The sequence below is a fragment of the Neovison vison genome, chromosome 4 (genome assembly GCF_020171115.1).
Source record: "Neovison vison isolate M4711 chromosome 4, ASM_NN_V1, whole genome shotgun sequence".
Classification (NCBI taxonomy): Eukaryota; Metazoa; Chordata; class Mammalia; order Carnivora; family Mustelidae; genus Neogale; species Neogale vison.
In genome coordinates this window covers 230,544,850-230,559,231 of record NC_058094.1, presented here as the reverse complement: position 1 = coordinate 230,559,231, position 14,382 = coordinate 230,544,850, and the positions used below count along the sequence as shown (strand labels likewise).

The 14,382-nt window shown below is 54.0% G+C and overlaps 1 protein-coding gene across 1 annotated transcript in view; it reads left to right on the top strand.

The window, feature by feature from the left end:
- PTPRN2 (protein tyrosine phosphatase receptor type N2) overlaps positions 1-14,382 on the top strand; it is a 514,367-nt gene that overhangs the window by 100,315 nt on the left and 399,670 nt on the right. The window contains exons 15-17 of the mRNA XM_044247045.1: positions 8,068-8,280; positions 10,635-10,675; positions 13,812-14,191. Coding sequence (XP_044102980.1) covers positions 8,068-8,280; positions 10,635-10,675; positions 13,812-14,191 — 634 coding nt within the window. The remainder of the gene's footprint in view (positions 1-8,067; positions 8,281-10,634; positions 10,676-13,811; positions 14,192-14,382) is intronic.

Genomic DNA, 14,382 nt, shown 5'->3' with positions numbered 1-14,382 from the left:
GCCACCAACTGAAGTGACAGAATTAATGCCAAGCCTAACTTGACTTTTTTTGTTGTTGTTCTTTGTCTCAGTGTTACATGTTCTAGAGAGACTGGGTGATGGTGATGTGATGACAATGATTATGGTGATTGTGATGATAGTGATGGTGGTGATTATGATGATGGTGGTGATGGTGATGATGGTGATGGTTGTGGTGATGATGGTGATATTATTGTGATGATGATGGTGGTGGTGGTGATGATGGTGATGGTGATGGTAATGATGGTGATGGTGATGGTGATGATGGTGATGATGGTGATGGTGATTGTGATGATAGTGGTGGTGGGGATGGTGGTGGGGATGGTGGTGGTGGTGATGGTGGTGATGGTGATTGTGACGATGGTGCTGGTGACAGTGATGTGTGGTGGTGATGATGGTGATGATGGTTGTGGTCATGATGATGGTGTTGAGGCGATGATGATAGTGATGATGGTGATGATGTGTATTTCGACATGACTAAATTGTGTACTTTCATACACTCATGGTGATAAAGACATTTAAGAACGAGAGCTGTTACACGTGAGCCACATCTTCCCTGTTAAAGCAGTTTCATAGTGAGGTCATCTGTACAACACTGCTTGTCCTCTAAAGCTTAGAACGTTTTGTCTGGGGGACCCTAGTAAGACGCAGAATACTGGTCGGTCATTTGCAGCAGTCGTGCTTGTGAGTCGATCTCCTACTCCAGGCCTTACATGTTTGACGTCCTGACATTTGTGTAATTGCTCTGCTAGAGTCCACTTAGAGCACTGAAAGCTGCTTAAAATGTCATTATAAGCTGCCCGGGTCTCAGAATTATATGGTGCTGTTGATGGAACAAAAGAATGTTCCACTTTGATGCACGTGGTATTTGATTGTGCTCTGAGCTGTGGTCCCTCTTCAACCCACTGGGGCTAGCTGGGCTTTTTAAAAAGGATCCCTTGATTCATGTTCATCTTCACATGATTGACAGTGGGTGCCTTTGAGATAACTCGGTGTGGTTTACGGTGGTGGCATGGAAGATGATTTCTGACATGTGTTAATTGTTCTCATTGTCGGCGGGGCAGTCACTTTGAATCTGCCATTGCATGCTGAAGGTTTGTTGTTGTGGTGGTGGAAATAATATTTTTTTTTTTAGTTATTTTTTTTACTAATGAAACCTGAAAAGTTCCTTTTTTGGATGAAAGGAGATAATTCTAGGAATTATATTTTATTATTCTGTTTTGAAGGTAGGTATTCCTTATTAGAGGCATTTTAAGAGACCCAAGGAAAGTCTCTCCTGTGCTCTGATCTTTTTCTTAAAGAACTTGAGTTTTATCATGTGGTGATCTGTTCCTATTCTTCTCCAGATAATGAGAACAGACTGAAGGAAACTGAAGAAAAAAGACATATGGTAACAATAAGAATTTATCTGAGTTCTTAAATGTTGGAACAGATTATTGGAAGAGGGGCACAATTTTGCTTTCACTGTATTGATTATTAGAAATATGGTAGAACATCTACACACTATTTTGTTATCATAGTAAACCCTTCAAGTGGGAATTAGTGGGTTCCCACCTCCCCCGTCTTCCATACCCTGGATTATTTATCTGTAGCCCCTATCAGCACCAGACATTCTATGTGTTTTCAATTGCTTATTTTCTTTCTCTTCCGATATGGATGAATGCTTCGTGAAAGCCAGGGCTTTGTTAACGGCATTATTGCTGCACCTGGAAAGTAACTATGCATAGAAAATGTGCAGGGAAGGAAGGAAAGAATGGAGGGGAGGTGGGAGGGAGGAAAGAGGAGATCTCCTGAACACTTCTGTTCAAATTCAAGGGCCTCTGGGAGGCATAAATCACTCACTAATTATCAATCACCTTAATGAGACCTGGAATGAGTCTCCCATACTATGAACAGCACAGAGAGGCTGCCTGAAGAGCAACCTGGGGGGCAGGGGTAATGTGGGGGCCAAAGGGAGGGGGCATTTGGACATATGGGGACAGGACTAAACCCTGGACTCCTACACAGAAGACAGTACAGGGGAGTGAGGGATACAAACGTTGCCGTGCACAGGCAGGGACATGAGAATCTAGCCTGCCCCATAGCTTCATCCAAGGCCAATTTGCTGCGAACCAGGACCTGAATAACCACCGTGATAGTTCTTGTGGCCCCTTTGCATGGCTGTTCCAGCAAAATAATCCTATCGGGTTGCATTCCTATATCTGGAGACAGTGGGAGGCTGGAGCCTGGGGCTCCAAGAGGAAACTTTCTGGCGGGGTAGGCAGTAAGCCTTGACTCAAGGGCTTAATTTAGGATGAAATGTCACAGGGGAGTAAGTGACATCCTCTGCCCACTGAGTGGGGTGGGGCAGGGATTCCAGCTTGTGAAGCCCTGTTAGGATGGATGCCTCAGCTCTGCAAGTCGGGCCTGGGTGCAAATCCTTGGTTAGCCCAGGTGCTTAGGAATGCAGCGTTTCTGTCCAGAGATTTTTCTGGTGAAGTTTGCGTTCACTGGAAATACATTTTTGATTCAACACTTCTTAAACGTTTCTAATAAATGTCTCAATACACTCTGTTTTGGAGAATGTCTGGGGGCATTGTGACCCCCCAAAAGGACCATGCATTTAGGGTGAGGCACCGTGCTGTGACGGGCCTTGGCCAGCTGCAGCAGGACTTCTACTTCTAGGTGCCTTTTCCACGTTCTGTGCCATCATTGCAGTGATGCAGGACACTGACGTGGGTGTGTTTATACTGCTAAACATGAAAGACATGAGATGTATTTTATTGATTTTTCTATTTGAAATATATTCTTGAAATTTTTAATGAAAAATTTTTGCTCAGGGTAATTCAGAACCCAGAATTACATGGTAAGATTTTTTAAAAGACATAATTTGGGTTTATCTTTCTAAAAAAACCAGTAAGGCTGTAAATTAATTGGGTGGCCTTCATTAGAAATTATAAACAAGGAGGATTTTTAAAACATCTTTAGCAAAAGTTAAGCTTTATGTTTTTATATTTTAAAAGTTTTATGAGTGACATTTGTCAGATCTAAGTTTGTCAATGTAATTGTTGATTTCTGAGGGTAAAATGTAGGGAGTAATTTACACGTAGATTTTTTTAATGGTATGAATATCATTTATTTACAAGTAGATTCAAAGTTTGGAGGTTGGTTGAATTGCAGGTGAACATTTGCCTAAGATAGGGTAATAAGTGACAGTTTGAAAAGCATGTCAGCTCAAATACTTGCCTGTTTCTGGAAGAAAATGAAGTGGCTTCTTGAGTCAGGCTGTCATTTGATGTTGTTGCAGGGTCTCTATGGTTGGTCTGTCCCCGATGTTGAGTTTGCTTAGTGTACTATCCAGTAGTCAAGTGTCTCTGGCTTCTAAAGCATTGTGGTGTGTTTGTGTCAATCCTGTTGTAGCTCTGCAGCCACCATGCCCTCAATTCTCTATCCTTGGACCAGTTAGTGAAGCGAACGGGTGGATGGGCGGGTGGGTGGATGGGTGGATAGAGGGTGGGCGGATGTGTGGATGGATGGACGGATGGATGGACGGATGGATGGGTGGGCGGGTGGATGTTTGGATGATTGACGGCTAGGTGGGGGGATGCGGGATGGATGGGTGGATAGTGGATGGGTAGGTGGGTGGGTGGAGTCTGAGGTCAGCCTTTAGTGACTGAGGTTAACATTTTTTTAAATGAGCCTTAATACTTTGGCAAGGAACCATCTCAGAAAGCAAATGTTGAGCAAACTGGGAGGCAGGAGTCACCTTGAACCACCGAGCGTGCTGATGGGCAGGCGGCGTGTTCTCTACGCTTCACTTACAGATTATGCGGAACCGTAGCCAGAGCTCACCATGGAAATGTAAGCCCGTGTATCTACGGTGGATTGTAGGGGTAAAACACGGTGGAGGGTAAATGATTCCTGACCATCTCCTCACCCTTGCGACAATAGGTGCAGTTGTTCAGCCCTTCGTGTGCGCCCGCCACTGGATAAGTGATGCACACGCCTGTCTCCCTTGTCCCCATAACACAGGAGGGACTGAGCACCAGGGAGATTAAAGGGCTTGCCCGAGGCCACATCCGGGGAGTACTAGCAGGGAGACGCGTCCATACCCGTGTGGCCCGGCTGTGTGCCTGCAGCCCCGTCGGCTCTCAGCTTCCTGAAGCACATCTGGAGGCGCCGTAGTGCGCTTTCTCCTTCGTGACAGCAGCGCACGCGCCCCTGGGGAGAAGTCCATGTTTCTTCATGGGAATTTGGCCTCACAGCTCAACTGACATAGTGACTGATGAGAATTTTAAATGTGTCTTTGGAAACCAAAGTCTCAGCCACAGTTATAGCCAATAAAGGAGAAACCTCTCTGGATTCTAGAATTATGTGGCCTGAGAAAGTGGACGAGAAGCCACTGCCTACAGCCGTGGGGCTCGTGGCTGACGCCAGGCAGCTCCTGGGCTAATGGGTCCGCACAGAGAGCAGACACGGCCGGGCCCCGTCCTCCATCTGCCTCGGCCGGCGCAGTTTCTGCTCGCTGTCTCCTCCCTTCTGGGCCAGCCGCTGTGCCCCTCAGTCCCACAGAACCCTCCCACGTGTTCCCCGTGTCCTTCTGTCCCTCCCCTGGAGGGTCAGGTCTGTGTGCAGTGAGTGAGTGAGCTTTTTCGGACACGGTTTCTGTTGGGATTGGTCCTCACGGTCACTGCGGTGAGGGAAGGTTGCTGGGGCGGGTTTGGGTCCCTGTGGACCTTCTCCTTTGAGAGAGTTCGGAGCACTGGCTCTGCGTATGCGCTGCGAGGGCAGGTGAGCCCTGCTTTATCTCCAGGCGGGAGGCTCGGCCTCTGGACGTTTCCTGCGCATCTTCTGGGTACAGTGGCCGCTCTGAACCCAACGCCCCCGTGCCCATGGGGTCTGTTTCCAGCGCCAAGTGAGCGCTCTGTGGCCGGCGGGCGGGCCGTGGGAAGGGGTGGTGACGTGAGACTTGCTGAGATCTGGCCGAAGAGAAGAGGTGCCTGGAGGGGAGGCACTGGCAGGAATCAAACCCGGAACGCCGTGCTCACGTGCTGCCTGCTGACCAGTTGCGGCTGGGGAGAGCCGCTGCCCATTCGGAAAGCTGCGGCGACGGTACGTTTGTTCGGGACAGCCGCGAGGGCCGGGCCGCGCGTGGACCTTCCATCCCGGGCGCGGCTCGGTCTTCCCCGTGGAACAGCGCGCGCCTCACGTCCGCCGGCGTCTGATGCTGTTGGTGCGGGATCGCGCCGATCTCCGGCCTCCTGTCCCTTCTGCATCAGGCGAGCCTTTCTACATTCTTAGGTATGTTTGTCTATGGGGAAGCGAAATCGGTGCTGGAAGTTACTTCTGAATCAAGCATTCAGCCGCTGACCATCTGCGACGGTGCGAGGCTCTGGGACGCAGCGGAGCAGGACGGCTTCTGTCTGCCTTCCCTTTGACCGCAAGCGGTTTCTGTTAGTCGGGTCAAGGAGGCCACAGACGTCAGAGTGTGAGGAACCTGTGGCTGAGGCCGGGGAGGTGCAGAGATGTCCTGGCCTGTGTTCGTGCCGCCCTGCTTCTATGTGGGCCTCACAGGGCCCCGCCCCTGCTGCGGGAGCAGTTACAGTTGGTCCCCGACTGCCAGGGTGGACAGCGTGCACGACACGCTTAGTGCCTCCCAATTTCAGGCGCCCCTTCTGACTGCGGGGCCAACCGCGCCTGCAGCCCCATCTCAGAAACAATGACCGTGGAGACCGCAGCCCCGTCGACCCAGAAGGGATCCGAGGCGCCCAGGGAAGTCTGGAGTGGACATGGACAGAAAATGTCTTTGAAGAGCAAAACCAAAATGATGGTGGTGACGCTTGCCTGGCAAGAAGGAGACTGGGGGAACGTGGGACGTTCGGAAACAATCACTTCCTTAGGGCCATGGGGCAGGAGTACCCTGGAAAAGTGAGGTTGGTTGGAGGTGAACGCGACTCTACGTTTTCTCCCAGGGTAGGCTCGACCTGCTCATCTGGAGAAGTCGGTGAGTCTGGGACTCGAGACCCTCCTATCATGCCTTTGTCATGGACAAGCTCGCTAGGACCGGGCGAGGCGGTCTCCTCCATCAGACGACTCCGAGGTGGACCCCGGGGGGCGGCGGGGGCTGGCACAGCATTCTGGGAGCTTCTGCACGCAGCTCAGACTTCACAGCCATGGCTAGGTGGCCTGGATGTCAGCACCTCAGGCGAGCGGCGGGTTTGGTGGGGCAGCCTGGCTGGGGTGGTCTGCCTTCTCCTGCTGGCTCCTCGCTCAGCGCACGGAGCAGCCGTGACCCGCTCTCTCTGGACGGCGTCCGCGCGAAGCACCTGCTGGCTGGGCCCGCTGAGCCGTGGGTGCTGAGAACTTCTCGTGTCTGTTGGCGGGCAAGAGCTCCCAAAGGTGGACGCATTAAAAAACCTGAAAAGCCTCAATTTCTTAATTTACAAGAAGCAGAAAAGAGCCCACAGCCCACTCAGTTCAGAGCACGGCCTCCCTGAGGCCATGGAGAGAGTGAACTCTCCCTGTGCCTGCGACCTCGGGGAGCAAAGCCACGACAGTGACCATCATGCCGAAACCTGCACTTGGGAACCGGACGCATCACCACTGGATACTCGGGAAGCAGCAGTCAGGGCCCCCGGGTCCGAGGCAGGACTCCATCGGACGGTGCTGCTGCCGAGGGAGACCTTGCCATCAGGCACTGGGTGCCGAGCGCCCCGACGAGCGAGAGCGGACGTGTGGCACCCGTGGCGACCACGCCGGCAGCGCCCCTCCCCCCGGGCAGCGACGCGGCAGCAAGCCTGCTCACAGTGGTCAGCACCGCTCCAGGACAACGCACGTCAACCCGTTCCGGTAACCGTGGGGTGCCGCGCGGTTGACCCCGACGTCCGTTAACGCGCTTACTTCCCCCGTCAGTGGTCATGGCCCCGTAGTGAGTTGAGAGGAGGACAAGGACCTTCGTCCCGGGACACCCGCGGGGTTGCCCCTCGGGAGCTTTTCGGCGCTCCCACAGGCCTGCGTTTCCCGCCACCGTCACTCGGGGGTACCTGTCTGCAGTCTGTTGGCGGCCGGTGGGCTTGCTCCTCGGGTGACCCGACACGTCTCTCCCTCACCGTCCGGCCTGGAGGCTCTCTCCACTGGACATAGACGTCTGAATGAAAGGTTTTTCTTTTAACTCTTCAGATACGTCATTGGATGTGTTATCAAGTCTGCAGTTACCAGCTGAGCCAAAGACCTCATTGTCACCAGGCACGCGGTGTCACTCGGCCCTCTTCCCCCTGAGGTCCGCCACGGCTGCCCGCCACGTCTCGCCTCGCGCGTGTCCTCGCCCGTGGCTGTGGCGAGTGGCCTCACCTTCTCTTCTCAAGAGGTGCCACTGTGTGGCTCTGTGTCCACTCTTCTTGGGGTCTGTTTGGTGTCTTGGCTTTCAAAGTTAATGCAATCTGGGGGAATTGCTGGAGGTTTTTCCCCGTTAGTGTTTTGGTCCCTCTCCGTCCCTCTCCTCGCTTCCACTTGGAGTCTCTTGTGCCTGAGGTGGTGCTGCAGGTTGCCCCGTTTCCACTCAGTCTTTCTCAATTCTTTTTTTAACTTTAAAATAAAAATTTCATTTGTTTATTTGAGAGACAGAGAGAGCAAGAAGGTACGAGCAGAGGAGCGGCAGAGGCAGAGGGAGCAGACCGTGCCGAGCAGGGAGCCTGACGTGGGGCTCGGTCCCAGGACCCTGAGATCATGACCTGAGCCGAAGGCAGACGCCTCACCAATCGGGACACCAGGCGCCCCCTTTTACCTGTCATTGAGATGATAATAGTTTCTGTTACGTATCTGGAAATTCAATAACCTGTTGCTCTCCGTTGCCCAATCTGCGGCTCGACCTGTGACTTTGTAAATCTTGAGTGCTGTGCTCCCCACGTACCGAACTTCCGCTGCTCCTGTTCAATCCCAGGTCTCTGCTGAGCTTGCAGGGGGCCCGTGCTACCCCTGTTGGGGTCATTGTTTACCTCCTTGCCACCTCGTTCTGGTGGTGACTGCCTCTCCTTGGCGTCATCTGTGCTTGCCTTTGTGTGTGTCCCCCAGAAACCCTCATCCGGAGCCTCTTGAAGGACCTGGGAAGGCAGCCAGCGCCGGCGGAGGGCCTGAGCCCCCTGGAGCTCGGCGAGATGGCCCACATGGTTGCTGCCGCCGCGCAGGGAGCAGGTGCAGACGGGGAGCTGCGAGCAGCCGAGAAAGAAGCCACGGCAAAGCCGAGAGAGGCCGGCGTCCGCAAGCAGGCTGGGGACAGCGGGGCAGGTGAGCCTCCCGGCCCCGGGGCCACAGACACCTGCGGGTTCGCGGCGCGACCAGGCTGCAGAGGCCCGGCTCGCCAGGCTGGTCAGCCTGCCTTCTGCCGGGGAGACGCCGACTTGGAGGAACGGATTTTATCTGTTTGAACTTTGCCTCTGAAAGCTTTCTTAGCAGGCTCAGCCTAGCCGAGCAATTATGTGGAAAGGCGAATTGCTCTCAGTGCTGAGGCTCGGAGTTAGAAAAACACAGGAGTGATAGAAAGTGTTTTTGTTTGGATTCTGCCCGTGAATAGAGTCAGATATTTGAATAACACAGTGAAAAGGCTTCATCCTGCTTGAGGCTCGCATCCGCCCTCCCAGGCTGCTCCAGGGAGAGCCGAGAGCCACCCCCGACTCTCCAGTGTGTGTGTGCGCACACACAGATACACACACGGACACACAAGGACACAGGCACACACACACACGGACACACAAGGACACAGGCACACACACACAGACACACACACATACACACGGACACAGACACACACACACACAGACACACACACGGACACACAAGGACACAGACACACACGGACACGCGCACGGACACACAAGGACACAGACACACACATACACACGGACACAGACACACACATACACACGGACACAGGCACACACACACAGACACACACACGGACACACAAGGACACAGACACACACACACATACACACGGACACAGACACACACACACACGGACACACAAGGACACAGACACACATACACACACACACATACACACAGACACACAAGGACACAGACACAGACACACACGGACATGTGCACGGACACAGGCACACACACACACAGACACACACGGACACAGGCACACACACACGGACACACAAGGACACAGACACAGACACACACACATACACACGGACACAGACACACACACAGAGACACACACACGGACACATACAGACAGACACACATACACACGGACACACACACGGAAACAGACACACAGACACAGACAGACACACAGACAGACACACACACACGGACACAGACACACACACAGACACACAGACACACACACAGACACACACACGGACAGACACAGAGACACACATACAGACACACACACACATATACACACGGACACACACACACAGACAGACACACACGGACACACAGACACACAGAAACAGACACATAGAGACACACACACAGACAGACACGGACACACATGGACACACACAGACACACACACAGACACACAGACACACACATACGCACACACATACAGACACACACACACATACAGCACACACACATGGACACAGATAGACACACAGACAGACACACGGACACACACAGACACACACATACAGACACACACGGACACACATACGGACACATATACGGACACACACACATATACACACAGACACACATATGGACACAGACATGGACACAGACACACACATACAGACACATGGACACACACAGACACAGACACACGGACACACACAGACACACAAACGAACACACATGGACACACGGACACACACATATACACACACACAGAGACACACAGACAGACACAGACACACACACACGGACACACACACACAGACACACACACACACACAGCAGCTCCCCTGGTGACTGGACGTACCCGCGTGTGCTTCTCAGGGTCACTGGAACCACACGGAAGCATCTGATTCCAGGCCTTGCACACAGCAGACACACAAAACACATGTGCATAAGGAGATGGTGTCTCGTCCTCTGTGGGCTGGGACCCAGGCTGGCTCGGAAGCTGGCAGCAGGGCGCCCAGAGCCAAGGGAACCGGCGCTCCACGGGGCAGGGTTCTGTGCTAGGCGGTCCTGAATAAGCAGTGGGTGCCTCTCGGCGGGGGGCGGGGGTCTGGAAGAGGCCTGGGCACCAGGCTTCGTGAGTTCACGAGTTTGGGGCTTCCGGCATTGCTGGTAGGATATTTAGGAAAGTCATGAACTCTGGGGACAGCTTACCTTGAGGTGGTTGGCGTAGACGCCTTCCTTTGCTTTTCTGTCGCTGGTAACTGCTTCTGGCACTGTGGGATTTTCTTGCTGTGCTGGACTCTGAGGATGACACACAGATCCCTGGGGCTGGGGACGCAGTTCATGACCGAATTCACACCCATCTCTTAGCTGGTGAGCCCTCCCCTTCCACGTTCTACGGAGCTTACGGAACACCGATACCATCCTCCGAACAGGAAAGGGTTACCTTCTAGGTGAAACTAGGCTGATGTCATCCTGCCTGACCCCCTGTGAAGGACGCTCTGAGTCTGACGGGGTCCGGACGAGGGTTCTGATGATGCTTGTGTCTTCCACAGATGACCGCGGGCCGGACGGCGGAGGTGGACTTGACAAGGAGGTACGGTGAGGCGCCTCTACCTGTTCGGTTCACCTTAGCTCTAGAGCTGTGCTGGGCGTCTTTCTGGTCATGGTTTGAGAACGTAGACAAAACACAAAGGTTTGTTGTTCTGTTTGTTAAAACTCTGCTAATCCCAAAATTCGGAGAAAGTATAAAGAGGGCATAAAAATTGTGTATATTTTGATACATACTAATGTCTACTTTCAGATCATACAGTAACATTTTCCCATCGTAGAAATATGGAAAATACGGTTAATACAAACTAAAGAATGAACATTCCTTAGAATTTTCCTACCTGGGGCTAGGGACTGGATCCTTGAGGTCATCCCATGTGTGATTCCCGGGCTTCATTCAGCTCGGACCTCCACAGGCCCTGGTCCGTCAGCCCTGCCCTATCTGATCCGGGAGCCGCTGGCCCCAGGTGTCCTTTCCATTGAAGCTCGTTAAGACGAAGTAGATTAAAAATTCTGTCCCTCAGTTGTGCTGGCCCCAACGCCCGTGTTCCATTGTGAACCGTGGGCCGGGTGGTTCGGAGAACGTGCGGGTCGTGGCTGGAGGGTCTCTCGACCGCGCGGGTGGGAAGGGCCGTCAGAGAAGGGCTCAGTCATGGGTGATGGCCCTCACGGTGGTTTGCCGGCCTTTCCGGCTGAAGAACCTTCGCTCATTCGTGCGAGTCTTATGGATGCAGAAAATCAGTGTGGAAACCATGACAATGGCTTTAGGTGGTTCTACGCAACCCTTTTCTGTAGAGTGGAAAAAATCATTTTGGTTAGTACTTCTGTTTCCATTTTATTTTCGTGGCTTTTGGTTCAATGCCTGTTAGCAAGTAGCAAAAGAAACATCTGCAATTCTCTTAAATGTCCATCAGAAACGCGGTTGGCGGGGTGGGGGGAGTCGTGGCTCTAAGAATGCATCTTGTCAGTGGAAGGACGTGGACAGCGGGGACGAGCGCAGCCAGAGCCAGGCTGCGGGGTCCGGACCGTGCACACCTCAGCCCCCGAGGGTCCTGTCAAGACCCCAGTGTTCGCAGGCTCCTACCTTTCCTTCCTGAACAAGTCGAATTTTGATTCATTTCTCTGTTCCTGGGGGTACATCTTCAAGCAGTTTTTTATTTTTCTTTTTTAAGATTTATTTGAGAGAGAGAGCGTGTGCACAGATGGAGAGGGGGAAGCACAGGACTTGATCTTAGGACCACAGGATCGTGATCTGAGCGGAAGGCAGACGCCCAAGGCCTGAGCCCCCCCCGGCGCCCCTCAAGCAGTTTTTCCCAACAGGCATCTGAGTGCTGTGTTCTCTGAGCTCTGACTGGGAGCATCTTCTGTTTCCTCCTCTCACGGAGCGTAGGCCAGCTGAGAACACCATCCTCTTTCTTTCGAAAGCTGGGGGACAGGGCTCCAGCCCTTCATGGTCACTGAAATGCCGTGTACTGTCACCATTCAGGATCCAAACTTGAGCAGATGTTTTTTAACAAAATACCATTTTCTGTAACTATTTCAAAACACAGGGGCGCCTGGGTGGCTCAGTGGGTTAAGCCGCTGCCTTCGGCTCAGGTCATGATCTCAGGGTCCTGGGATCGAGTCCCCACATTGGGCTTTCTGCTCACAGGGAGCCTGCTTCCCTCTCTCTCTCTGCCTGCCTCTCCATCTACTTGTGATTTCTCTCTGTCAAATAAATACATAAAATCTTAAAAAAAAAAAAACACAAAGGAAAACTTGTATGCAATTTCTAGTCAACAATGGAATAAGTATTGTCCTTTGTAGCTCTTCCTTAGTTTCCTAAAAAGCTTGAGTTTGATACGTGTGAAGGAAATCCACTTTTCGTCCTTCTGTCTGGTACAACGCTGGAGCTTTCCCGGTGATTTCACAGGAAGCAGGAAATCCCTTGCCCGCCAGGAGGTGCCCTGGGGTGCGCCCTCCCTTCTTGGGCGCCCGCAGAAGCACCAGGAGGGACCACCGGCTTCTGTGGGAAGCCGGACTGGGGTCCCAGAAGGCTGTGTGGCCCAGTGGCGGCATCTCCGACGCCAGTGGGAGTGACACTCAAATTCTGGACCAGCCAATCCCCGCCTGCGGGCATCGGGCACGTGATTAACCTCTGTAAGCCCCAGAGTCCCCCGACCGGAGATGAAACTAGGGCCACGCTCCTGGGTTGAGGTGGCGATGAGGGACAGCGTGCACCGAGCCTGGCGCATACTCAGGGCTGAGCGTGGCAGATGACATCTGTCTGTCGGGACGTCCCTTAAGTGGCTCTTGTCCAGGAAATGGGGTCAGGATGGGCACGCCTCGGCTCTGAGGACCCAGGGTCCCCCAGGAGCTTTGAGGCTGCGGGGCATGTCCCGATGAGGCTTGCGCCTGACGTCTCCTCTTCCCTGTGAAAGTGGGGCACGCGACACCCCTGCACCGGCATCGCGAGGACCCGGGAGTCCACATGGGTCAGGGTCCGGGACAGGGATCAGTCAACGCAGCAGCACGGCCATCGCCAGGCGCCGACTGCTCCAGAGCAGGGGGGCTCAGAACCCCACGTGCGCTCGGTTTGGGCTTTTGTTTTTGTTTTGTTCGTTTTAAAGATGTTATTTATTTATCTGAGGGCGCGCACGAGCGGCAGAGGGCCCAAGAGCGTGCTCCAGCTGACTCCCCCGAACCCAGAGCCCGACTCCAGCTGACTCCCCCGAGCCCAGAGCCCGACTCCAGCTGACTCCCCCGAGCCCAGAGCCCGACTCCAGCGGACTCCCCCGAGCCCAGAGCCCGACTCCAGCTGACTCCCCCGAGCCCAGAGCCCGACACGATGCTCGTCTTTCACCGCCCTGAGACCATGACCTGAGCTGAATCCAGAGTTAGGCTCAGCAGACGGAGCGCCCCGGTGCCCCCGATGTTGGCTCTTTTTAAAAAGACAGACCCCACACACGCACACTGATGCTGTAAAACCGGGCTCTTTAGGACGGTGTCTGTATGTGAGAGAGACCAACGGACAGGCGTGTGGCTGCGTGAGGCTGCCGTGGGAGGCCCTTGTCCTGCCCTGTCTGAACATGTCCCATCTAGACGGGATCCTGAACGTGGCCACTAGGGCGCCACTCCGTCCCCGCCTGGTCCTACCTGCCGGTTCTCCTGAGCGTCCTCTCACTGAGCCTTCCTTCCACCAGGTCAGTCATCTGGGCCTCAAACTTGGGGACCACCTCCAGCATCCTGGGCCCCGACTCTTTCCTGCCGCCCCCCTTCTCATGGAGCCCTTCAAAACGGAGATGAAGAAATCGGAGACCCCCGAGGTGCCCCTGACGTGGGAGGAGGAGACTGCCGGGGTGGAGGACGTCAGGAGTCAGACCTACTCCAAGGACCGGCTGGACAGGCCGCGCCCCGCACAGCCCCGGGGGCGTGGCTTTGGCGAGCTCCAGGCCTGGGTGCCGGGGCCCTCGCAGGAAGATGCCGGCCTTGAAGCCAGAGCCCGGGGACACCCCAGTGAGGGCCTGTGGCTGGCGGCCCGGCCTTCGCAGGAGGAAGAAGGCTACATTGTGACCGGGAATGAGTGAGTAGAGGCTCTGGTTTTTTCTCCTGGCGCCCAGCGGATGGGTGGAGGGGAGCGCGTGCATTCTTGCCCATCTTCACCCGGAGACACAGGAGGAGGTGGGCTTCCTGGTGTCACGGGGGCAGGAGGGCAGCAGGGAGCCTCCTCGTCCATCACACGGTGCTGTGACCTGTGACCAAGGAGCCCCAGCT